Raw genomic sequence first — 27,575 nt, forward strand, 5'->3', positions numbered from 1 at the left:
CAGCTGAGACAAGCTACTCCAACTTCTTTGGTAGCACATAGTGTCAGCCTTGGCAGGATAAACTTCCCAAGTCTATCCAGCCGCTGAGAACATTTTAAACTAACACGAGTCTCATAAGTGTCCAGTTTAAGGGGTAATTTTCACAAAAACATACCAATGACAACATGAAACAATAATGTTTGGCTACCCTACACAATAAATATTAAAGCTAGCACTGCCAGCCAAGACTTTTGCCTCTCTAAGTATTTTGCTTTTTCTCTTCTCCCTCTTCTTATTCTTCTTCTTCTCTGAAATCAGAAATCATTAAATAGGATCTATATTCAAATCTTTGGGGTATTTTAGGGCTGTTCTAATATGGATAATTATGATTATGTTGGTGATATCTATATATAGAAATTGTCATCTATTTTTTCTTATAATAATTTTTTTTATCATCAAAAATATCTTTGCTTATGGATCTTTATTTCCTTCTACAAATTGTTTTATGACATTATAAATGCTAGAGGAATGGAGGATGCCAAAATACATATTTATAGTTGTATATTAATCTAGTTACAAACTCCATTGACATGACTACTTCTTTGATTTGTAGGTTGCTCGTGGTAGTCATAGTGGTGGAGTGGCCATTCCTCTGCTTTTGAGAATCCCTCGATATTTTGATCCCTGGGGTGGATATAATATGGTTGGCTTTGGGGACGTTCTTTTCCCTGGTTTGCTTATTTCCTTTACTTACAGGTATCATTTTAGTCTATTTATTTAAGGTATTATTTTCATTTTCCTAACCCTAAAGTTGTATTTACACATATTATATCCATATATTAAATAGGTTAGAAATTGGGGAATATTCAATTCCCTAGTTTCTCCGGCAACTTAATGAACCATATTGGTTTTCGTATGGTTCATTCTTTACATAGTTATTTAAAAAATATATGACATGAACTGAAACAACCGTCACTTTCATTCTTGTAATGATTGTTGTTGAATTATGAACCATCTAATTGTTTGTGCAGTTTATTTCCTATTAGTCTGTCTAGATTTATTTTTACTTAGTTGGACTGTTATTTCTTTATTTGTTATTGCTGCAAGAGCAACAATCATGACCACTAATTGTTAATGGGCCCTTAAGTACCCTTTATTGGACTATTATTTCTTTATTAATTACCATAAACAATAATGGGGCAGCAATTATGCCCAATAATTGGATCTTTTCTTCCTGTGTTCTCTTATTCTCCTCTTCCCATCTGTTTTCTGCACTTATTAACCAAATTAATTATTGATTTTATTGATGAATTGAAGAATTATATTCAAAAAGTTGGTATAAAAGAAGTATTTCTCTATTGGTCAAGGATCTTTTTCCTAATCATAGATGATTTTTGGGTAGATTGGTGCCCAGGAGAGTCTCTATTAGAAGCAGTTTGAAGATGAGAAATCCAATCTGTTGTGTCTAATCTGAGACCATGCCAAGAAATGATGTACAACAGTGCTCCCAGCCCATAAATAAAAAATACATTATAAATACGGGGAAGATGATTGTTTTGTAACCTTCTTTCCATCTTATTGTGCCTTTCAGGATCTGAGTACGGGGAAGATGATTGGCAGTGGACATTGTAGAGAACACTGATGTGGGCCCCACAGCTATGGTCGCACTGTGTTCGTAGGGTAGAATGTGTTCTAGTCATCCTAGGGTTAGCTGGTGGTCAGTTGGTTATTTCAGTTGTTATTTATTTTAGTTTTATTTTGTTCTATTTGTTATGTAAATACTAAGGGCAGATCTGTCCTTTCCATGTAATGAGCATAACCTATAAATACTAAATAAAAGTGGCGGTGGCAGAACATTAAGATTTTGTCCCTCCTATCAACCCTTGTGTTCTACTGCTCTCTCTTCTCTTTCTCCTCTCTTCTCTATACCTTTTCTTCTATTTTCGAACCTAAAATCTATTAGGGTTCAAGGCTGATAGCAGTCTTGAACGTCTACTTGGTATCAGAGCTAGGGTTTCTCATGTGAGTCTAGTCCAGCCGACCACATGAGAACCATCTAGGGCTGGAAGTTGAGAAAGTGGAGTTCGTTGACTGGTTCTTGGAGATTGCCAGAGGGTTTAGTAGCTGTTGAAGACTTGCCACAGTTGTAGAGTGTTGGTGATCAGGAAGAATCAGAGAAGGCTAGGGTTCGGGTAACCTTGGAAGGCAACGAACAGCATTCTCTTGTAAGTTTTTTATTTTCTACGAGAAGTACTATCAGAGAAGATAGGTTGGACCTATATAGAAAGGGCGGCCGAATCACTCTAGGGTTTTCTTCTTTCTGTTCTCTAGGGTTTTGTCTTAACCCTACGGCAAACCCTAATGCTGGGTCGAGCCTTGTGATCTACCTGTGAAGCTCTTCTTAAGTTTCTCCTCAGCATTGATCAGTTTTAGGGTTTCATATTAACCCTACTACAAGTCTTATCTGTACGGTACTGCCTAGAATGTGTGGCTGAGAATTTTTTTAAGGACTAATTAAAACCCTAATTCTGCTTCAGCATATCAGATTATTCTCCAAGTTGTTTTCACATTTTTCTTGGGTTTCGAACTCTCTTAAGGGGTGAAAACTGTACGGACTGCTGCTATTGTGTTTGCTAATTGGTTTCAAATCAAACTTATACCTATTTCATGCACATATACCGTGAATACAGATTGGTTCTATATTGATTTTTGATTGTGATTGATAGTCCAAGTGTTGTTCTTTGACTGTAGTAACCCTAATTTTTGAGACTATTGGTTTTTGGCCAAAATGGAGTTTAAGAATCAGGTAGAAGGCAGTTCTGGGAACAACAGTTATGGTGGTGTTTCTGAGATAGGTTTTCAGATTACAACCGTAAGATTTGATGGATCAAACTATTTGGAATGGGTCCAATCAGCCATGATGGCTATTGGGGGAAGGGGCAAAGTAGGGTATCTCTTGGGAGATGTGAAAGAACCCTCCAAGGGAGACCCCATGTATACCAAGTGGGTCCAAGAAAATTACTTGGTTATGACATGGCTATGTAACTCTATGCAGCCCCATATCAGCCGAAATTACTTATGGGCAAAGACAACCAAGGAGATATGGGATGTTATGAAAGAAACTTATTCTCAACCCCTTAATGTCGCCAAAGCATATGAATTGAAATGTGAAGTGAATACTCTTAAACAAGGAGAAAAACCGGTTTCGGTCTACTTCTCTACCTTGAAGTCCCTATGGCATGAGATTGATCACTTAGAGACTCTTGAGTGGGAGAGTCCCAAAGATGCACAGACCCATAGAAAGCACATCAAGACAAACAAGGTGTTTGAGTTTCTGGTAGGCTTGAATTTAGAGTATGATATTGTGCGGCAACAGATTTTGACCAAAGACAGTGTGACCCGCTCTCAGGCATACTCCTTAGTGCATAGTGAAGAGACCAGGAGGAAGGTCATGATGCAACCTCAGCCTCTTACACCGGCCCTTGTAGCTGTTAAACCCAAATCAGGGGGTGATTTAGAAAGGGACAGGAAGAATGAAGATAAAAGGGATGTGGTATGTGAGCATTGTAAGAAACCCAAACACACAAAAGAAACATGTTGGAAGCTGCATCTTCATTTGGTCCCGGCAAAGTTGAGAAGCAAGAAGGGTAATGCTCATGTGGCCATGACTACTGATTCAGCATCCTCATCTGGCACAAGAGGCACACCCTTAGAGACCTTAGCTGTAGTTTGGGCTGCTCTAATACAGTTGGAAAAGGAAGTTGGGAACTCAGCTCAGCCACCGCAGTCACCATCAACCCCTGCCACATTTGCTTTCGCACATTCAGGTACTCGAGCCTCAGCCTACCATGCCTCAGCTCCAGGTATTACTGAACCCTGTTGGGTAATAGATTTAGGTTTATCTGACCATATGACTAGCTTGCCTTCATTGTTTACCACTTACATTTATCTTCTGGTAGGGATAAAGTATCTATTGCCGATGGCTCTCTTGTCCCTATTTCTGGCAAGGGTGACATCAAGCTCTCGGATACTATCTCCTTGTCTTCTGTCCTGCATGTTCCTAAGCTTGATACTAACCTTCTTTCAGTTAGTAGTATTACCAAACATATGAACTGCTCAGTAACTTTCTTCCTTGACCGATGTGTTTTTCAGGACCTGCAAACAAAGAAGGTAATTGGGACTGGCTGTGAGACGAATGGGATCTATCTGCTTGGGGAGAGCTCTCGTTGGGAAGAGTCAGTGGATAAGAAGTCACTTGTTTCTCAGATTGTGAGTCCGGTTATGCTTTGGTATAATCGATTGGGTCATTTGTCTTTTCGATCCTTAAAGAGTTTGTTTCCTACTTTGTTTGAGTCTGTTGAGTTGTCCTAGTTGAAATGTGAAAGTTGTGAGTTAGCTAAACATTGTACAAACTCTTATTCATTGAGTAATAAAAGGAGTAATAGTTCTTTTGATATTGTGCATACTGATGTTTGGGGGCCATATCACATCCCTTCTATGGGTGGGTACAGATATTTGTTGTTATTTGTTGATGACCATACTCAGTTTTCTTGGGTTTATCTTATGCGTTCACGAGATGAGGTTCCTACCCTGACCCAAAACTTCCACCAAATGATCCTAACACAGTTTGATGCCAAGATCAAAGTTCTTAGATCTAATAATGCAAATGAATACTTTGCTAAGCCATTGGCATCTTACCTTCTTAATCATGGGGTTATCCATCAAAGCACTTGCCCTCATACACCTTAGCAGAATGGGGTTCCAGAAAGGAAGAATAGGCACATCTTGGAGGTGGCTAGAAGTATTATGTTTACCTCTAATGTCCCTATTTGCTTCTGGGGTGATGCTATCCTCATGGTGGTATATCTTATTAATCGGGTTCCTTCCCGGGTTCTTGGTATGAAACCTCATTTTTCCCTTCTATACCCAAATGAGGAGTTGTTTACTGTTCCCCTTAAAACATTTGGTTGTACCTGTTTTGTTTAGCTTCTCGGACCCCATCACTCCAAGTTTGAACCAAAGTCCTCCAAATGCCTCTTTCTTGGTTATGCACAAACTCAAAAGGGTTATTGCTGCTATGATCCTGTCTCAGGGAAGAAGTTTGTCTCCATGGATGTCACTTTCTTTGAGGAGACACCCTATTATTCTCGGGTTTCTCCTCAGGGGGAAAGCGGTGAGAGTGGGGATTTGGGTCCTTTTTAGGGGGAGCACAGTGAGGGTAGGGTTTCTCCTACAGGAAAGGGTTTACATGCAGTTGCCTCCTGGATTCTATGATACAGAGATAGGTAAGAAGGTCTGCCGGCTCAATAAGGCATTGTATGGTTTGAAGCAGTCACCTAAAGCTTGGTTCGACAGATTCAGACTAGCCCTTGGGAAGTTCGGTTATGTACAGGCCCAGTCAGATCATACACTGTTCATCAAGAGGGTGGAGTCCTCTCTAACACTACTTGCAGTACATGTTAATGATATTGTGGTGATAGGAAATGATAACCATGAGATTGAGTCCCTCAAACAGCTCCTTCATTAAGAGTTTGAGGTGAAAGATCTTGGTGCACTATGGTATTTTTTGGGTATTGAGGTTGCTAGATCTAAATAGGGGATCTTTGTCTCTCAGAGGAAATATGTTCTAGATCTGTTGGCGGAAACTGGAAAGTTAGGTGTCAAGCCTACGGATACACCCATTGAATAGAACCGCAGGATTAGTGCAGAGAGTGGGGATCCTCTTGAAGACAAAGTTATGTTCCAGCGATTAGTGGGAAAGCTCCTATATCTCTGCCTCACTCGGCCAGATATCAGTTATGCAGTTAGTGTTGTCAGCCAGTACATGCATTCTCCTAGAACCAAGCATCTTCTTGTAGCATAAAGAATATTAACATACTTGAAGAGATGCCCGGGTAGAGGTATACTGTTCAAGAACAATGACCACATGAAGGTGGAGGTCTATACAGATGCCGATTGGGCTGGGAGTGTTGGTGGCAGAAGGTCTACCTCTGGATATTGTGCCCTTGTGGGAGGTAACGTTGTCTCTTGGAGGAGTAAAAAATAGAGTATTGTCTCCCGATCTAGTGCTGAAGCTGAATACAGGTCAATGGCTAACGGAGTGGCTAAAATTCTATGGCTGAGATCACTATTTGAGGAGTTGGGTATTGAGTATGAGAAGCCCCTGATGTTGTATTGTGATAATCAAGCGGCTATTAATATAGCACACAATCCGGTGCAGCATGACAAAAATAAACATATTGAAGTTGATCGACATTTTGTACGAGAGAGGGTCTCATCACAAGAAGTGTGTCTCCCGTACATCACATCCAACATGTAGCTAGCAGATATCCTCACCAAAGTTGTACCAAGGAAGAAGCTAGAAGCAGATCTATCCAAGTTGGGAATGATAAACATTTATTCCCAACTTGAGGGGGAGTGTAGAGAACACTGATGTGGGCCCCACAGCTATGGTCCCACTATGTTCGTAGGGTAGAATGTGTTCTAGTCATCCTAGGGTTAGCTGGTGGTCAATTGGTTATTTCAGTTGTTATTTATTTCAGTTTTATTTTATTCTATTTGTTATGTAAATACTAAGGGCAGATCTGTCCTTTCCATGTAATGAGCATAACCTATAAATACTAAATAAAAGTGGCGGCAACAGAACATTAAGATTCCGTCCCTCCTTTCAACCCTTGTGTTCTACTGCTCTCTCTTCTCTTTCTCCTCTCTTCTCTATACCTTTTCTTCTATTTTCGAACCTGAAATCTATTAGGGTTCAAGGCTGATAGCAGTCTTGAATGTCTACTAACATGAAGTCGGGAGTTTCTCTTCTTGATCAGTCTCCAAAGTTAGGGTTAATGTGTTAGTCAGAGTCCTGTCATGATGAGGAACCAAGTCAATTGAAATTGTGGCATCACTGTCTTGGGCATGTGTCTTTTGGTTCATTGAAGTTTTTGTTTCCTAGTCTATTTGAGTCCTTGCCTAATTCTGGTCTACAATGTGAAGTCTATCAACTATCAAAGCAATGTCGAACCACATATTTTGAGAGTAACAAGAGAAGTAGTGTTGCTTTTCATTTAATACATACTGATATTTGGGGACCTTATTCTATTCCATGTATGGGTGGTTATAAATATTTTATTCTTTTTGTTGATGACTACCTGTAGTATACCTAGTTGTATTTAATGAAGAGCCGAGATGAAGTTTCTTCCATTACAGAAGGATTTTTCAGTATGGTGAAGAAACAATTTGAAAAGAAGGTTAAGATTATCAGATCTGACAATTCCAATGAATACTTTGAGAAGCACTTACAAATTTTCCTTGAAGAGAAAGGAGCAATTCACCAAAGTTCATGTCCTCATACCCGCTAAGAAAATGGGGTATTAGAGAGGAAAAACAGACGTGGTTGAAGTTACCAAGGGATTGTTATTCCAAATGCATGTTCAAACTCAGTTTTCGGGGGTGTTGCGCAAACAGTTGTATATCTTATTAACAGATTTCCTTCGCGGACCCTTCATCTCCAGTCTCTTCATCAACTTCTTTTTCCTAATGAGGAAACCTTCCATCTTCCTCCTAAGGTCTTTGGTGTGTCTACTTCATCCATGACATGAGTCCTTCTAGGTTGAAATTTGATCTAAAGTCTATCAAGTGTGTCTTCTTGGGATATTCTTCAATCCAAGAAGGGTACCGTTGTTGGTATGTATGCAAAGATGTCACATTCTTTGAGTCTACCCCCTTCTTTTCCTCTTCTCATCCTTCTTTTCAGGGGGAGAATGTTAGTGAAGATTGGACTCTTTTTTTTATGTTGATTCTTGCTCTAGCTATAACTAGTATTGTCAATCCTTCACCTTCTCTTCCTCCCTGTGGCCTGTGGTGGCAGTAATACTCCTCTTGTGCCTCCTCTGCCTCCTCCAATTCTTCGGTCTTGGCACCAATGATTTGTTAGACGGAAAAAGAGGATGACTTTAGAGATTGAATGTTCATTACAATTCGTCTTCCCGGACTCAAGTAATCTGGATTTTGAACCTCTTCTTATTTTTGATACTTGCATTGAACTTATTACTGAGCCTCCTAGTGTGGTCTTTGACCTTAACCTTCCTATTGCAGTTCATAAAGAAAAAAAGTATATTTGCTAAATATCCTATCTCAAATTATATCTCATATAATACCTTATCTCCCCCTAGTTGTGCCTATATCTCTTCCATTACTTCTATTTTTATCCCTCACAGTGTTACTGAGGCAGTGCAATTCAGGATGCTATGAATCAGGAAATGGAGGCGCTTAAGAAAAATTAGACATGGGAAATTGTTTCTCTTCTAGTGGGCAAAGTTCCTGCTGGATGTAAGTGGGTTTACACAGTAAAGCATAAAGGCGATGACTCAATTGAAAGGTATAAAGCTCAACTTGTGGAAAAAGGGTACACTCACTCAGTCTTACGACATTGATTATCAAGAAACCTTTGCTCCAATAGCCAAGATGAATTCAATTCGAGTTATCATGTCTCTTGCTGCCCATTATTCTTGGCCCTTGCATCAAATGGATGTTAAGAATGCCTTCCTTAATGGGGACCTTCAAAAATAAGTTTACATTGAATTTCCTCCTAGAGTGAACATCCCTAGGAGTGAAGGAAAGGTTTGTCATTTGAAGAAATCCCTTTATGGCCTTAAGCAGTCCCCTAGAGCTTGGTTTGATAGATTCAAAAAAGCTATCATAAAAATTGGCTTCTCTCAATCTCAAATTGACCATACCTTGTTTATTAGGAGAGCAAATAGAAAAATGACTATGTTGATACGTTGATGATCTTGTTATCACAAGGGATGATGTCTCTAGAATTATTGAACTAAAGTCTTCTCTTGCTACTGAATTTGAAATTAAAGATCTTGGAAATTTCCGGTATTTCCTAGGGATTGAGGTCGCAAGGTCAAAGAGGGGCATTTATATTTCTCAGAGGAAATATGTCCTTGATCTGCTTCAAGAAATAGGAAAATTGGATTGTAAACCAGCTAAAACTCCAATTGATCCCATTCATAAGTTGGGAGTTGATGATGGAGATGTCCTTCCTGACAAAGTTGTGTATCAAAGACTTGTCGGTCGCCTTCTCTACTTGTGTTTGACTAGACCAGATATATCATATATTGTGAATGTGGTTAGCCAATATATGCACAAGCCTAGATCATCTCATATGCAAGCAGTGAATAGAAATACTTGCTTATTAGAAGGGATGTCTAGGAAAAGGTATATTGTATTCTAATCATGGGCATCTAAAGGTAGAGGTTTATTCTAATGCTGACTAGGCAGGTTCTATTGATGATAGGCAATCTACTTTTGGCTATTGTACCTTGGTGGGTGGTAAGGTTGTATCTTGGAGAAGTAAGAAACAATTAGTCATGGCTCGATCTAGTGAAGCGACAGAGTACAAAGCTATGGCTCATGGAGTTTCCGAATTGTTATGGCTGAAGAACTTGTTGATAGAAATGGGAGTGCAAATTGATACTCCATTGATATTATATTGTGACAATCAAGCTACCATAAACATAACCCACAATCCAATGGAGAGATATGTTTACCTTTTGTGAGGTATGAAGATCAATTGGTTGATTGTCTTACTAAAGGTGTCTCCAAATCAAAGCTTGACAACAATTTGAACAAGTTGGGTATGATAAATATCTATGCTCAGCTTGAGGGGGAGTGTTGAGAGTGTAAGGGCATTTATGTCATTTCATGTTTTTTTGTATTTGGGCACCTATTCTAGGGCCTATTTGTAATTTTCTTTAATGTGTTAAGTAAAACATTTTCAAGGTGTAAACAATAACACACCTGAGACTCTCGACAAAAACCTTTCCTTCTTCCTCTTCTTCTTCTTGAATACTTTAACTCTTGTTTTCCCTCTTTTCTTCTCTACATCTTCTCTATCTCTTTCCTACCTCTTTCCCTTGCTTCTTTTCTCTTTATCTTTAAATTTACCTTTCTTTATTAAAGCCGAAACCAATGTTTTAAAATGTGGAGGCGTGGTGCGAGGCGTTCCACTACCCGAAGCTGTGAGGCGTAGTTCAGAACATGAGAGGCATAAGCCTCAAGCATGTATTTTTTTTTTTATAATTATAGTAGGTATATTAATAAAAAAATAGATACTTTAAGCATAAAATAATATAATGACTTAATTTCAATCAATATTTGAGTTCTAAATCTCAAGTTTTCAACTCTAACTTACAATATAACATAGTGAAAAATGTAAAATACAATTTCTTGATTCAATTATGCAATATAGATCACAAAAAAACAAAACTCTAAGGACCGAAACTCAATCAAAAGACTCTAGATCATCTTCTTCTAGAATAGCAAAGGCATCATCATATGTTTCAAGATTTGCATCCACATCATATGGTTCATTTCTCCCTATTTCATCATCTTCATCCTCATCAATCAAGTTTAGTTCAACACTCTTGCCTTTCCTTGTCCCTACAAACAAAATACAATTGCAATTATCACCTCACTCAATAATCCTCAACTAGAAAATTAATTGGACCACTAGAAGAATACAATCAATATACACTAATTATTACTTACTTTGAGATTCAGTAGCATAAGCCTTTTGATTTCTACGATCAAATGTCTTGTTGCCACCATCACTCGAGCCCCTCTTTCTTCCACTTGATCCTTCTTTGTTGGTAGGGGCTATCGGCTCTACTAAATTTATATATGCATCTTCAACCACCTTAACTGTGGTAATTTCAAGGCCCAAAGAGTCACTATCCACCCAAGAAGGATTAGTTGGAAGAACTTGATCCTCAATTTCAGTAATCCATTCATCACCCTCCTCCACATGTTGTGTCAAAATGGGATCAATATTTGCACTTGCCCTCCTCTTCATGTTTCTTTCCCTCAACTTCATATTATACATCACAAAAACTAAAGCATTTAACCTTTTTTGCTCCAACTTGTTTATCTTTTTTGTGTATCTAGTACAAAGACAAAATATATATTATTAAAAACATTGACAAAACACAACTATTACATAAAAACCTAAAAAGTAAATAAGAAAATAAATAATAACCTACTCGAAGGTGCTCCAATTTCTTTCACAACTAGAAGCATTACATGTAAGGCTGAAAACTTGAATAGCAAATTTTGTTAACTCTAGTGTTTGGGTTCCAAACCGTGCCCACCAATCAGCTACAAAAATATCATTTACAAAGACATTAGTAAAGCTTTAAAATATCCAAAAAAAGAATTATGCATAGTTGCATACTAATTATCAAACAAATAAACCACTTACCAGATCGCCTCTTCCTCGTATCAATTTCCATGTCACAACCAAAATCTCGTAGTGCTTTATCATACATATCCAACTGGCAATCTTCTAGGGCACGCTCATGCCTATCAGGAATCATCCTTTTCATGCATTTAAATAATCCCTCTCTTACTTCACGATCATTCGAAAAATGTGGCTCATAGCATAGCTATGGGTTTAAATAATAGCTTGCTGCATGAAGAGGGACATGAAGTTGAGGGGTCCATCTTTTATCAATCTTATTCCAAATAGGCATATATTTTCTCTTTATCCCACCATAAGAAAATGCAATTTGCTCTTTTGCTGAATCCATCATTTCATATAAATACGGCATTGAGGGTGTTACTTCAGAATCAACTTCTCTCAACATTACAACAATTGGCAAAGTGGTCTTTACACAAAATGCCACCTAAGGCCAAAATCTGCTATCAAACATTATAGTTTGTTTTGCCTTGACACCCTCAAGATGCTTATTCCAATGGCTTCCATTCCACCTTTTAGAAGCAAACATTGATTGAAGAGGTTGCTTCTGTTTATAAATGCTTTTCAATGTCAAGTAAGTAGTGGCAAACCAAGTAATTGCTGGACGTAAAAGCTCTCATTTTTTTGTGAAACTCTTCATCAAGTTTAAAACCCATCCATGGTGGTAAATAAATCTTGTGACCTGCTTTTCCTTCTCAATTGTTTCTATTGAAGATTAGTTAGTTTTGTGTTGTTTTAAGAGTAGTTGTGTTATGTTAGTTGTTAGATAGGAAGTGGGGACCACAGCAGTTTTTTGAGTCCAAAATTTGTTAGTTTTTTGAGTCTTTTACATGTTTTATATTTTTCTACCCTATAAGGGCATAGTAGTCTTTGTACTCCTCTTATATTTTTAATATAAATAATAAGTGAAGGGGGTGGCCAGATTATTGCTCTCTTTCTTCTCAAGATCTTCTCTTCTTCTTCTCTCTTCCTCCTCTCTTCAAGAAAACACTCTTTTCTTTCATATTTTTTATTTCAACAGATTTCTACTTGGTATCAGAGCATCGGCTAGGGTTCTTGAAGCATTCTCATGCAGCCCTAGATCGGCCGACTTGATGAAGTAAGAAAGGGCTGATTGATCTACTATAGATTGCCCAGTTCTTGGATTTTTTGGTGAGATCTAGTCATCAAGAGGGTGATCTACGTTTTGGCATCAAAATTAGGAAGAACTGGAGTACGGGGAAGAGTCCTAGAAAAGCTGGACTCTTTGTTTTTTATCTGATCTTGGGCGCACAAGTATTGTTGGATTTCTTTTATTTTTCTGTTAGGGGAGGTTAGTTTTCTGGACTTTTCTGGGCCTCCTGGAGTGGGCGATTCACTCTTCTCACTGTTGGGAGACGCTAGGAGGAGAGAGATTTCTCTCCGATTAGGGTTTTCTTTTCTCAGAAGGGTTTGTTCTTGTGTGTGGGGTCTTAAGTTGTTCTTGGAGGCTCTCAACCTTTTTCTTTCAGACTGTTGAATTGTTTAAAGAAAGATGGAGAGTTGGAGTACCGAGCTGAAATCCACCGGTACCATGGGACTGGGCATTGGAGGTGGTAGTGATATTTTTTGGCCTGGAATCATTACTTTAGTAAAACTTGATGGTACAAATTATTTAGAATGGGCACAATCAGCCAAGGTGGCCATTGGTGCCCGGGGAAATTAGGGTACATCACTGGGGGGGAGAGGAAACTAGATATAGATTCCTCTCGATGGGTACAGGACAATTACCTGGTGATGTCTTGGCTGTGTAATTTTATGTTACCTCACATTGGCAAAAATTTTCTATGGGCTAATACTGCAAAGGAAATCTGGGATGGAGTGACTGAAACCTATTCTCGGAAATAGAATGTAGCCAGAGCCTATCAGCTAAGGAATCAGGTGATTAGTATAAAACAGGGAGACAAACCCCTTGCCATGTATTTCTCCATGTTGAAAACCCTTTGACATGAGATCACTTAGAAACTGTGGTGTGGGAAAGTGTCAATAATGCAGCAACCTATTAGAAAATGGTAAAGAAAAATAGGGTTTTTGAGTTCTTGGCAGGGCTGAACCCTGAATTTGACATTGCTAGGCAGCATATGCTTTCTAGGGAGAGTGTGGCACTATCTCAAGCCTATGCCTTTGTTTCTAGAGAGGAGAGTAGGTGGAATGTCATGTTGAGACAGCTTGGGATTGACCAGTTGGTTATGGTTAGTACAACCAAACCTATGCCGAATGGAGACAGGGGGAGCACTGAGACTAGGAGAGAGGATAAGAAGGACTTGGTGTGTGATTACTGGAAGAAGCCTAAGCATACCAGCGATACTTGTTGGAAGCTCCATCCACATCTTATGCCTACTCGAATCAATTACAAGAAGGAAAATGCAAATGTGGCCACTACAGGAGACTCTTCAGCCACTCTTTCCCAAACTGATTGGGAATCCATTGCAGTAGCAGTAGTGAGAATATAATTGAAAAGGTTTGGACAACTTATGAGTAAGAAATATACTAGTTCTAGCCTTTCAAATGGACAGCAGAGTGCAGGAGCCAACTATACAACTTCTTTTGCTCATACAAGTAGTTCATATGCAACTGCAAATCTTGCATCCACCTCAGGTAAGGAGGGGGACCTCCCTAGATTATAGACTCGGGAGAATCTGAGCACATGACTAATGTTCCTACCCTTTTCAGTTCTTATCAGTTGTGCTCTGGTAGAGACAGCAAATGGTTCCCATATTCCAATTGCTGGGAAGGGGACAGTTAGAATGACCAATGATATTACCTTATCTTCTATCCTACATGTCCCTAGACTTCATACCAACCTACTTTCTATTAGTTCTTTGACAAAAAAATTGAATTGTTCAATGACTTTTCATCCTGGTAATTGTGTTTTGCAAGATCTAGAATCAAAGAAGATGATTGGGAGTAGTCGTGAGGTGAATGGAGTCTACCTTCTGGATGAGATTCTGAGACATCAGAGACACCATTTTACTAGCAGTAATAGTAGTGGATCAAAGTCAGTGAGTCAGATTATGCTCTGGCATAATCGGTTGGGGCATCTTTCTTTTGGTTCTTTAAAATTTTTGTTTCCAAAGTTATTTGAGTCTGTCCAGTTATCTACCTTAGAGTGTGAGAGTTGTTAGTTGGAAAAACATTGTAGACATTCTTTTAAACCAAGTAATAAAAGAGGTGCTTTTACTTTTGATGTTGTTCACACCGATGTATGGGAGACATATCATATTCCTTCCATGGGTGGATACTGTTATTTTCTCTTGTTTGTATATGATTATATACGGTATTCTTGGATATATTTGATGAGATTGAAGGGATGGGAGATCCACCATATGGATGGTCGAACCCTGAAGAAAGGTTGGGCAAATTTTCAAAAATTTCTTTACTCTCATCCGGGAATCCTATTCCCAATTTAGAAAATTGCATTTTCAAGGTTCGTTCTTGTATCCAAATTGGGCCAAATCTGAAACCAAGGTTAGGGAGGGATATACCTGATACGGAATCCACACAAAAAGCTCCTCCCAACATAGGTGTTCACGCCCAAAGAGTGTAGCAAATTCTCCCTCCACTGAAGATGACACAACTTAGGATGAGGTACGATCAGCTGGTTGTTCTTCACCAAGAACTTGTGATTCGTCAGCAAGAATAAAATGGGGTAGTGAGAACAACTTCAAAATTGTTTCTTTTAGCAAGAAACAATATCAAGATCAAATCTTGATCAGATCCAAGAACTGGAGATCGAACAAAGTAGGGCGGAAAGAGCAAGAAGAAAAAGAACTAAAGTCAAGATCAGTCTAACTGAGTTGTCTTCTTTCTGTGTTGTGTCTGGTGTCTTTTTCATGTTCGCCCTGATCTCTATTTATAACCTTAAAGAGACAACCTCCTAATCTGATTAGAAGTCCTCTTATCCAAATCTTTATTTAGATCTGAACTCTTTAAGTGATAAGGATAATCCCTTATCTTAAGTTAAAGATTAGCTTATTCCTAATCAAATTAGGAATTTCCTGATCCAAATCTTTATTTGGACCGGGACTCTTTAAGTGGATAAGACTTATCCTCTTATCCTTATCTGCTGATCCAAACCCAGATCCCCCCTATTTAATTAATCCAATTAACCCAGTTCGAAATGGGCTTTTAGGCCCATTAAGCTTTCAGGCTCACTTCCTTTGAATGTTGGCTATCTTCGTTCTCTTTGTATGGCGTGGGACCCTAACATTGATCTACACATCAGCCACATTGTTTCAACTTAGCCTCTGTTACATGGCTTGGCCAAATTCACTGTTGAATACAGTGAACCCCTGAGTCCATCACCATGGGCTCTTAATGGGCCTAACATTTACATTAAATGGTCCTTGGATCCAGCCATCTTATGAAGGACCAAGGATTGTGAGTAGATGCAAGATTAGCCCATCAGATAATCCTTAATGGCCTTACACTTAACATCTCAGCCCTTAATGATTAAACACTACCCGACAAGAGAGGACCTCTCCCTCGGCTACAAGGTATAGTGCTACACTTTCTACTCACATGAATCCCGGGAATTAACATTTTTGCAAACGATTTGAAACCATAATATATATAAGTATATCTCTATATAAATATATTTTGCAAAACCAAATTTCAAACAAATTTGAAATCCACTGCCGGCAGTTTAGGTTTCCATCAAAGAGAGTGCATTTTCTCAATCATTCACTTTGTCCGACAAAGGGGTTGATTCTGTCACTATGATCACCCACTCAGATGAATTCTCGGACTATCCCAACATACCCAGGTTTTGACCCCCTCTAAGGATCTCACTGATTGGCATATCAAAGAAAACCCAATCTGACACCTAGTGCAGTATCATAATCGAGTCTAGGGGTCAGGTGTAACATTCCAGTTTTGCCCATTTATCTCCATGGTCCAAGGCACTACTGGAATTTTGGTCCGCTTCAGGGTTTCAAGAAAACCCACACTGCATGTACCTCAGGTCTCACCTTGGCAGCTGAGACAAGCCACCCCAACCAACTTGGCGGCACATAAGTGTCAGCCTTGATAGGATAAATCTCCCTAGATCCATCCAGTGGCTGTGAAGATTCTAAACTAACACGAGTCTCATATGTGTCCAGTTTAAGGGTATTACACAGAAACACACCACAATAACATGAATCAAATAAGTACTTTATTCATTTACAATAAATGTCATAATGTACATCATGCTTATTGGAGCTAAGGGCATACACTGTCTAACAGCTCCCACTTGCACTTAGGTCCAATCGGGTACAAGCCGGAGTCCCATACTTTCCACATGTTTGTCAAACACTTTCTGTGTTAGTGGCTTAGTCAATGAGTCTGCTACATTTTCTGTTGATGCTACCTTCTGAATCAGGACGTCCCCTCTTCCAACTATCTCCCGTAGTACATGGTACTTCCTCTCGATGTGCTTTGACTTTGAGTGGGCTCATAGCTCCTTAGCCTGAGCAATGGCTCCAGTGTTGTCACACAACAGTGGAATGGGTGATGTGCTGGATGGAACTACTCCTAATTCCTGAATGAACTTCTTCATCCATACGACTTCATTGGCAACTTCACTTGCGGCAATGTACTCGGCCTCTGTTGTGGAATCTGTAGTGGACCCTTGTTTGCTGCTTTTCCAGCTAACTACACAAGACCCCATCATAAAGATGTATCCAGATGTAGACTTTCTATCATCTGGGTCTGACTGGAAATCGGCATCGGTATACCCAAGGATCTGTAGTGAACTACCATCGAATACCAGACAACTCTTTTGTCCTTCAAAGGTATTTCTTTATGTTTTTCGCAACGGTCCAATGTTCTTGTCCTGGGTTAGACTGGTATCTACTTACCACACTAACAGCCTGAGCAATGTCTGGCCGAGTGCACAGCATGGCATACATGATGCTCCCTATGGCAGAGGCATAGGGAACTTCTTTCATTCCCTCAATCTCCTCAGGTGTCTTGGGAGACATACCCTTGGAGAGAGTGACTCCATGCCTGAAAGGAACATTTTCTTTCTTGGAGTTCTCCATACTGTATCTCTTGACTATCTTGTCAATGTAAGTAGACTGGGATAATCCTATAATCCTTTTCGATCCATCTCTATAGAGTCGAAGTCCCAAGATATAAGAGGCTTCTCCAAGATCTTTCATGGAGATTTTCTATGAAAGCCATACTTTCACCGTAGTCAACATTCCTACATCATTCCCAATGAGTAGAATGTCGTCTACATACAGAACCAAGAACATAACCTTATCCCCACTAGTCTTCCTATAAACACAGGATTCATCCGGATTCTTCTCGAAGTTAAACGATTTGACAGCAAAGTTAAAACAGATGTTCCAACTTCTAAAAGCTTGCTTAAGTCTATAAATGGATCTATTAAGTCTACATACCATGTTTTCCTGACTTGCAACAATGAAGCCTTGCAGCTACTGCATATAGATATCTTCAGTAAGATCTCCATTCAGGAACGCAGTTTTGACATCCATTTGCCAAATCTCATAGTCATGGTATGTTGCTACAGCTAGCAGGATCCTAATGGATTTAAGCATGGCCACAGGCGAAAAGGTTTCCTCGTAATTGATTCCCTCTTTCTAAGTGTACCCTTTCGCCACAAGACAAGCCTTGTAGGTCTCAACCTTACCATCGGGGCCCTTCTTCCTCTTATAGATCCATTTGCAACCAATTGCTTTTACCCCAGGGGCGGATCTACCATAGTCTAGACTCCATTGGCCTCCATTGAGTCCAGCTCAGCTCTCATGGTATCTACCCATTTCAAGGAATCTATGTCCAACATAGTTTCCGTATAAGTTATGGGATCCTCCTCACTGGTCATGGCTTCCACCAAGTAACTTTCTTGGTCATAACCGTAACGAACTAGAGGCCTAGATGCCTGGGTAGATCTCCTAGGTTGGTTATTAACTGGAGCTTGTGGGACATCTCCCACTACCCCTAAGCTCTCCTCATCAAGAACAACTTCCTGACAATGATTGTTTAGGATGTAATCTTCTTCCAAGAAATGGGCATTTCGACTATAGAACACCTTCTGCTCTCCTGTGTCATAGAATAAATACCCTACAGAGCCTTTTGGGTAACTTACAAATAGGCAACGGCTAGTCTTAGATTCCAAATTGTCAGCACTTGTTCTTTTAACATGTGTCGGATAACCCCAAATCTTCAAGTGCTTACACTTGGTTTCTTACCGATCCAAAGCTCATAGGGAGTCTTTGGAACGGATTTAGTTGGAACCCAGTTCAGCATGTATATCGCAGTCTCTAATGGGTAACCCCAAAAGGATGTGGGTAATTCCGAGAGTACGAGAAGTGATCAGACCATATCTAATAAAGTCTGGTTCCTCCTCTCTGACACACCGTTTAATTGTGGTGTAGCAGGAGGATCTAGTTGTGATTCTATCCCATTCTCCTTTAAGTAGTCCCTGAATTCTTCAGAGAGATATTCGCCTCCTCAATCTGATCGAAAGGCCTTAATGTGTCTTCCCAACTATTTCTCGACCTCTTGCCTGAACTCTTTGAACTTTTCAAAGGAATCAGACTTGTGTCTCATTAGATACACGTAACCATATCGAGAGTGATCATCGGTAGATGTTATGAAATAAACGTGTTGGTTACGTGTCCTAACATTCATGGGACCACATACATCAGTATGTATAAGGTCAAGCATGCCTGTTGATCTTTCAGGCTTACTGTTAAATGGTGATTTCATCATCTTACCTTGAAGGCAAGGTTCACAGGTTGGGAGATCTTCTAAGTTAGAAAATCCAAAGGACCATCATTTACCAACCTTGTGATACGATCTATATTAATGTGGCCAAGTCGGTAATGCCACAGGCACGTGAGATTAACTTCCTCTTGCTGCTAACCTTGACTGGGATCTACATCAGCTTGATATCAAGAATGCACTCTTGAATGGTGACCTCGAAGAGAAAGTTTACATGATACAACCCCCTAGTTTTTAGGCTCAAGGCAATGAACATAAGGTGTGCAAGTTGAAGAAGTCTTTATACGGGCTTAAACAATCACCTGCCTGGTTCAGTAGATTCCATGTTGCGATTCAGCAGAAAGGGTACAAGCAATGTCAATCTGATCACACACTGTTTATGAAAAGAGGAGAAGGTAAAATCGCTGCTTTGATAGTATATGTTCATGATATAATTGTCACTGGTTACTGGAATGATGAAATCCAGAGGTTGAAGAGTTTTCTTGCCACACAGTTTGAAGTAAAGGATCTAGGGCCTCCAAGATACTTCCTTGGAATTGAAGTTGCCCGCTCAAAAAAGGGTATCATCATTTCCCAAAGGAAGTATGTCCTAGATTTACTCCTGGATACTGGAAAAATGGGAGTGAAGCCAGTTGACTCTCCCATTGATCCTAACTATAAATTAGGTGATAGCCAAGGTGAACCTATCTAGGATGTGAAACAGTTTCAGAGACTTGTAGGGAGATTGTTATATCTTTCTATGACCCGCCCAGACATTGCGTATGTTGTTGGTGTCCTTAGCCAGTTTATGCATGCATCTATGTCCACTCATCTTGAAGCAGCAGAAAGAATCCTCTGATATCTTAAAAAGTTTCCAGGTGCTGGCTTGTTGTTTCAAAGACATGGGCATTTGAAAGTTGAAGTGTATATTGATGCAAATTGGGTTGGATCTCTAAATGACAGAAAGTCTACTAGTAGTGGCTACTGCACCTCAATAGGAGGAAACCTAGTTACCTGGAGAAGTAAAAAGCAAAGTGTGGTGGCTAGATCCAGTGCTGAAGCTGAATATCGAGCAATGGCTCATGGAGTGGCTGAAAGTATATGGATAAAGAATCTGTTGAGTGAGTTGGGTTTTTCAGTGGACAGGCCTATAACCCTATTCTGTGATAATAAAGCTGTAATAAACATTGCAGCTAACCCAGTGCTACATGATAGAACAAAACACATCGAAGTTGACAAGCATTTTATCAGAGAGAAAGTCATCACAGGCAAAATGTGTACTACACCACTCAAGACATTATGATTTATGTGACAAGTCGGACATGATTATATCTATGCTCCAACTTGAGGGGGAGTGTTAACAGATGTTATTTTTTATATGTATAGTACCGTAGGGGTACGATTGTACTTTTACTTCTCTTTATGTTTAGTTGTTGTCGCCCTAGTATAAATATAACATACTACGCCGCCTACAGTATCTTTTTGGGCTCTCAATCCTCTTGTTTCTCCTCTCCTCTCTTTTTCCTGTACAACATAGGTGGAAACTTGATCTCATGGAAGAGTAAGAAGCAAGCAGTTGTGGCTAGGTCAAGTGCGAAGGCTAAGTATTGGTCTATGGCTCATGGTGTCTCAGAACTACTTTGGGCTAGATCCCTATTTAGTGAGATTGGGATGAATGCAATGGAACCTATGATGTTATACTATGACAATCAAGCCGAAATCGATGTTGCCCATAATCCAATTCAGCATGACAGGACAAAACACATTGAACTTGATAGGCACTTCATAAGAGAAAGGATAACAACCGAAGAAGTTTGCTTGCCTTATGTCTCTTCAGTGTTGCAGATAGCTGATGTTTTCACTAAAGGGGTTGCAAAGAACAAACTTGAACATGACCTACGCAAGTTGGGAATGTGTGACATTTACTCCCAACTTGAGGGAGAGTGTTGAAGATTAGTTAGTTTTGTGTTGTTTTAAGAGTAGTTGTGTTATGCTAGTTGTTAGATAGGAAGTGGGTGGAGACCACAGTAGTTTTGTGAGTCCAAATTTTATTAGTTTTTTAGTCTTTTACATGTTGTTTTATGTTTTTCCGCCCTATAAGGGCATAGTAGTCTTTGTACTCTTATATTTTTAATATAAATAATGAGTGAAGGGGGCCGCCAGATTATTGCTCTCTTTCTTCTCAAGATCTCTTCTTCTCTTCTTCTTCTTTTCTCTTCCTCCTCTCTTCAAGAAAACACTCTTTTCTTTCATATTTTTTATTTCAGCAGATTTCTACTGTTTCATTAAAAACTTTCATCTTCCCAATGGACTCTAACATTAAATCTATACAATGTGCAGCACAAGGAGTCCAATACAATTTTGTCATCTTTTCCAGCAAGCACATAACTTGTATGATTATTTGTGATTACTTGAACCACACTATCCTCTCCTACTTCTTCAATAACATCATCAAGATATTTAAAATGAAGCTCACCATCTTTAATTGAATCGGATGCATCAATCAATTTCAAAACATTGTCCCACTTGGACTATTAACAAGAAAATTGACAATGGACCTATTTTTTCCATCACTCCATCCATTAGACATAATTGTGCAACCATAGTCCTTCCATGATTTTCTATACTTCTTCATCAATTTATCTATATTCTCCACTTCTTCTTTCAAGATCCTAGTGCGAAGATCATGCATGGATGGAAGCTTATAACCTAGACCGAAATTTGCAATTGCCTTACACATACTCTTGAAATAATGACTATTTGCTAAATTAACAGACAATGCGTTGGCATAAAAGCATCTTCCAATAGCCCTATCAACATCTTTTATTTTATCTTTTTTACATTGTGAATTTGAAGTCTGTTGGTGTGGCTCAAATGAAACAAATTGATCCACTGGGCCTACTAGTCATGGTGAAAATGATTGTGGAGTGACTAGAGCCCCACTTCCCTTTCCCATGATAGACTCCTCAAATCTAGGATTAGGAGTCATACAATTTCCATGTTGAGAAGTCATAGGTGTACGATTAAACCTCCCAACACTAGCCGCAAAATCAGACTTCTTCTTTTTCTCCACTTCAAATTCGGTAAGTGCATTTCGACATCTTAATTTTACCTCTTCAAGGCATTTTTTGCACTCACTCATTCCATGTTTGCTACCAGCCAAATGATGTTTTAATCGGTTTATGCCTCTTGTGCACAATTTACTACAAATGCACAATAAATATAACCTTTTTCCCCTCCTCTTCTTTAACATATTCCCAAGCAAAATCTTTTCTAGACATTCTAGTTCTTGATGAAATAGGGATCAAAGAAATGATCGTAATATCAAATTGCAGCACCTAATTAAATTAAAAAGAGTATTAGTTAAAATTCACAAATTATAATTTCTATCACTCACTTCAAGTTCATAATTTCCTCATCAAGTTTCTACAATTCACAAGAAAAATCAATAAATCATTTATCAAATTCAAAAGAAGCAAAATCAATAAATCATCTTGAAGTCTGAACTCTGAATAGTTGAAAAAAAAAAAAGAAAAAAAAGGTTATATTTATTGTGGCAGTTGGGTCTTGGACTATTCAGTCCATTAAATGTGTTCAAAAAAAAAAAAGAAAAAAAATGGGGAAGAACAGATTACATAACATGGCTGTGTGGCATTTTATTCATGCAGCTCTGTTCAAGATCAAGGCTGAAACAGAACTACTAAAATCAAGTAAAAAAGAAACAAATAAACAAAGAAAAAAAAGAAATGAAGAAGAACAGAACTACTAATAGTTGAATCTTATTGATCCAAAAAAAACCATTGAAGCTTTTAATGGTTGAACTGTTGAAATTCAGTTCAGGAGAGTAGCAGTTTGCCATTTCACATGTCACTGGCTCACAGCCGCCCAGGTTGGTTGGTTGGTGCAGCAGATTGCAATTGCAAATAAAAAGAATAAAAGAAAAATAAGGCCACCATTTTGAGAATGAGTATGTGACATGAAGAAGAAAAGAAAGAAGAAAGTAGTTGCATATTGCTCGGAAACAGGGGTGGGGCTGGGGCAGTAACAAATGCCAGATACATCGATGGTGATGAAACTGAAGGAGGAGCTAGTACATGACGATGCATATACACTTGCTGGATGGGTGGTCGTTCAATAGGAAGCCGCATTGGACACAAAGACTCAATCACAACTGGAACAAGAGGAATGGGGTCCTCAATGGGGACTAGAAGTGAAGGTGGAGGAAGAGTGGCATACATATGTAACAAGCTAGGACTATATGACATATACTCACCAACTTGAGGGGGAGTGTTAGAGTCGGCTGTAGAGGGGTAGTAGAGCCAATTTACATTGTGTTGTATGCTTGATGTAGTTACAAGGTAGATCCTAAGTTAAGTGATGTGTCCCACACTTAAGTGGGAGCACAATAATCTTTGTGCATTTGTTTTAGAAAACTATAAATAAAACTATCTAACTAGAGAGATCTCTCCCTAGTTAGAACCAGACCTTATTTTCTCTCCACTTCTCTTCTCTTCTCTTTCTTCTACTCTTTCACTATTATTTCTTTTCCTTTATTATTTCGAACCTAAAGGCTACACAGATCTGAACTTTATCAATATCTTTGTCACCTCCTACATCCAAATTGTTACTTTAGCCGATGGCTCTTCATGTGTTTTTTGGTTTTGACCATAGTGCATGCTTTATAATTTATGTTCCCAAGTTTCCCTTTAGTCTCTTGCCTGTAAGTAAGCTTACTCAAGCCCTTCATTGTTCAATAACCTTTTTATCCTTCATATTGTGCCTTTCAGGATCTCAAGATGGGGAAGACAATTGCTGGTGGTCGTAAAGTTAGAGGATTGTACTACCTAGATGACCATGGTCCTTAGAAGACTCTTAATTCCTCTCTTACACAACATCAGTGTCATTGTCGTCTTCGTCATCCTTCTTTGTGTGTTTTAAAAAAACATGTCCCTACTTTAGAGTCTATAACTCAGTTGAATTGTGAGTCATGTCAATTAAGCAAACATCATAGAGTGTCTTTTATTCCCAAAGAAGATAAGAGAGTCCTAAGTCCATTCAAATGTTTGGGGTCCTAGTCATTTGTCATCTTATAATGAATCTATATAATTTATAACATTTATTGATGACTATTTAAGAATGACGTGGCTTTACTTAGTGTAGGATTGCTGAAAATTGTTCTCTATTTTTCTATTTTTTCATGTTGAGATAAGAAATCAGTTTGTTGTATGCATTGAAGTGTTTCATTTTGATAATGCCAAAGTATATTTACATAATAGTTTTCAGTCTTATTTTTAACTCTCACGGTAGAAATCTATGGTTGTTAATCTCCTATTTATTGCTTGTCTGTGCTAATATTATGTTTTAAATGTTACAAAATCAATCCTTGATTGTGCATTTCTCTTATGGGTTTAATTTAATTGGTTGTTTGCAGATATGACAAATCAACTAAGAAGAGTACTCTAAATGGATATTTTCTTTGGGTGATGATTGGATATGGAACTGGTGAGCCTCATATATGTCTTATTCTATTTATTTTTGCCCCTTGTCATATCTATGGAAAGTTTCTTTTCAACCCTTTTAATTTAGCATACGGAAGAGAAGTTATCATTCCAGCAAAGATCGGCTAGCATGTTATGGGCATACAGTAGGACAACACCTCGGACAGCCACCGGAGAAACCCCTTTTAATTTAACATACAGAACAGAATCCATCATTCCATCAAAGTTCTTTTCTACTCTCATAAGAAAAAAAAAAAAAGAAAAAAGAAAAAAAAAAAGTGGGAGTAGTTAACTCCACATACTACTCGTTTCAGACACACTTTAGACACAAGGTTGCATATCAAAAAAAATTATCCACTTTAAAAGGTAGATAATTAATATAAATAATATATTTTCATTTAAAAATATTAATCTTAAATTAATTTCATTTGAGAATAAATATTATTTACTTAACTGAACAATAGAAGTACTAAAATTTGAAAATTCCATTTAAAAATATATACTATTTATTAGTACACATAAAAATTATAATTTAAACTCCACTTAATATGTTTCTATTCAATTATATTTATTAATAAAAACTGAAATTCCATTTAATAAAAATTTATAACGATTATAGGATCTCCTATTTAGTTATATTTTCAACCATGAGGTTAGAATGATTATGCTTGTATGAACTATTTCATTATGTACAATTATGGTAGAAAAGTCTTTAGTTTAATCTGTTAGCTGCCTGCATCATGATGTACGATTTGTAGTAGGATGAGTTTTATTTGAATGTTGTAAATATCTTTACCAAATCATGGCGTGTGCTAATTTTAATACAATTAACATGGTACTGATTGCTGGTTTATCATGGCATTTAACAGATGCACATAACATGCTTGATATTTTTATCACTCTGAAGTGGATTATACCAGTTAGTGTTCATGTGAATCCATGGAGGAAGTTGCTAAAACATGTTATTATAAGTTCCAACTAATTCTGAGAGAATCTTGTATGTTTATCTACCTTATAGTTCCTTTCCTATGTCCATCGTCCATCTTTCGCTACCAACTAATGTTTATATTTGGTACTTTCTTATCCTGCTATATTATTACATGCACATACCAGGAGTCTTATATCTGACTATATACTTTTTTTTTGTTTCCACTTTCCAGGCCTTTTTCTTACATACCTTGGCTTGTATCTAATGGATGGGCACGGTCAACCGGCCCTTCTATACCTTGTTCCATGTACACTAGGTAGTGAAATGATGCCTTTCCAGGCAAATTTTGCATCCCTTTCTCTGTTGCTGAAGGCACTCTTTCTGATTAACATTTCCATCATTTTCATTCAGGGCTTACTGTTGTCTTGGGTCTGTTGAGAGGTGAGCTGAAATCTCTGTGGAGCTATGGAAATGATGAATCCCCTACCAGTGGACCTTCTTCAACCAGTGGATCTGCTGGACAAGCCTGAAGCAGGTTTGCTGTTTCTCCGAAGAAAGATAATGGCCAAACCCCTTGGATCTCCTGGGAATTGCCAACATAGTAGATGCTGGGTTAGGGGACACCCATTCTCTGTTGCCTATCCGACAAGAATCAGATCCCTTCGTAGAGTTCATATTTCATGGATGAACTGAAGTATGTAGTTTCGCTTGAACACCTAGATATGGATGTTAGCTGTTTGTAACTAATTAATGTGTTCTGTTCCAGTACCCAAATGCTAAATGCAGAAACCACGAAAAAACCATAGAACAAACTTTTCTCTTTCTTTACCTGTTTTGCAATGTTTCCTACTTGGCCAAGAACTTCTTAGCTCTTTGAAGAGAGCAAGGCCAATGCCATCATACTTTAAGATTTGTATTTCAGACAAGTGGCTATCTATCTTTCCAGCAAAGAGTATCTAGAAAGCTCTTTTCTACTCTCATAAGAAAAAAAAGTGGGAGTAGTTAACTCCACGTACTACTCATTTCAGACACACTTTAGACACGTGGCTGCATATAAAAAATTATCCATTTTAAAAGGTAGATAATTAAGATAAATAATCTATTTTCATTTAAAAATATCAATTTTAAATTACTTTCATTTGAGCATAAATATTATTTACTTAACTGAACAATAGAAGTACTAAATTTTGAAAATTCCATTTAAATATAATTATAACCCATTTAAATTCCATTTAAAAAAATACTATTTATTAGTACACAGAAATTATAAAAATTTATAACTATTAGTCAACAATTGATAACAACAACAATAATTGAAACAAATTTAAATAACTAGAACTGATGAAAATAAACTATTAATAACAATAAGTAATTCATAAGTTAAAAATTACAATCCATTCAAATTCAATTAAATTTTAACTAATATTAAAATAAAGCTATAATTAATTTATAAAAATAAAAAGTTACTTAAATTACAGTACATTTATATTCTATTTAAAAATAATATAAATTAACTAAACATAGTAAAAATAGTTTCAGAAATTTTGTAAATATAATAAAATTCATTATTAACTGTTTGAATGCCATCTCTGTATGTGTTAAGGATGAAGCTTCTGTGCCTTGGATCTTTTGGAATGTGTTGGACAAAAATAAAACTTTCTCGTGGGGTCTTTGATAAAGCTGTTTCTCTTTTGCCCGTAGCGATAGGAACAGGGCTGCTCATGAAGTAGCCGAATGGACTATAAAAACTGTGTTTTTGTTTTGTTTTTTCTGTCTTTGTTTTTTCTGTCTTTTTTTTTTCTGAATGGTTGGGCTGTACACCAAACTGTTTGGACCAGTCTGTATATACTTCTAATTCTGGATAATGAATATTTCTTTTATATATATATAAAATAAAGTTTATGATGAGCAAAAGGAGGTTTTAAAGTAATATTTCCATTGAGAGTTAATGGAAGACATGCGTTGGCATATTTCCGGATTTCCTGCATTCGCTTTGGTGCGGCACATTCTGCACTTCTAATCAGATTCAACCACATCATACTCCACATGGTCCCCTATCTTACATGTGTGGATTAAATTAAACGGCAAGTTAGGGGCGTTATGTCTCTAAAGTTCTTTTTTTTTATCTTAAAAGAAAAGAAAAAACTTGTTAATGTGCTAGGAAGGTTGATTCACATAGCAGACTCTA

General features: G+C 38.0%; 2 protein-coding genes across 3 annotated transcripts in view; one reads left to right on the plus strand and one right to left on the minus strand.

Annotated features, from left to right (window-relative positions):
• Positions 1-26,350, plus strand: part of LOC148865412 (signal peptide peptidase-like 2) — a 97,978-nt gene extending 71,628 nt beyond the window's left edge. Inside the window, exons 11-14 of one of the 2 annotated variants that reach the window (XM_088978275.1) lie at positions 593-735; positions 24,393-24,463; positions 25,620-25,703; positions 25,799-26,350. In XM_088978275.1, coding sequence (XP_088834401.1) covers positions 593-735; positions 24,393-24,463; positions 25,620-25,703; positions 25,799-25,917 — 417 coding nt within the window. In that variant the 3' untranslated portion in view covers positions 25,918-26,350. Of the gene's footprint in view, positions 1-592; positions 736-24,392; positions 24,464-25,328; positions 25,527-25,619; positions 25,704-25,798 lie in introns of those variants that run through there. The other variant, XM_088978276.1, reaches the window with a different exon arrangement.
• On the minus strand, positions 10,240-22,240 carry LOC148865413 (uncharacterized). The gene is made up of 4 exons (XM_088978279.1): positions 11,237-22,240; positions 11,019-11,133; positions 10,528-10,919; positions 10,240-10,419 (listed from the first exon to the last, which is right to left on the minus strand). The coding sequence occupies exons 1-4, from the start codon at positions 11,358-11,360 to the stop codon at positions 10,262-10,264; spliced, it is 789 nt and encodes a 262-aa protein (XP_088834405.1). The 5' UTR covers positions 11,361-22,240; the 3' UTR covers positions 10,240-10,261.
• Positions 26,351-27,575: the final 1,225 nt, after the last annotated feature.

Source organism: Nelumbo lutea, chromosome 3, assembly GCF_056320005.1.
Source record: "Nelumbo lutea isolate HS-2025 chromosome 3, American lotus-T2T, whole genome shotgun sequence".
Lineage (NCBI taxonomy): Eukaryota > Viridiplantae > Streptophyta > Magnoliopsida > Proteales > Nelumbonaceae > Nelumbo > Nelumbo lutea.

What these genes read in the sequence shown, in the direction of transcription:
- LOC148865413 (XM_088978279.1), bottom strand. Translation starts at nt 11,360, where the DNA reads ATGAAAAGGATGATTCCTGATAGGCATGAGCGTGCCCTAGAAGATTGC. An exon ending in TACGAGGAAGAGGCGATCTG is followed by an intron (nt 11,134 to 11,236) that starts GTAAGTGGTTTA and finishes ATATTTTTGTAG; the next exon opens with CTGATTGGTGGGCACGGTTT. An exon ending in TTATGCTACTGAATCTCAAA is followed by an intron (nt 10,420 to 10,527) that starts GTAAGTAATAAT and finishes TTTTGTTTGTAG; the next exon opens with GGACAAGGAAAGGCAAGAGT.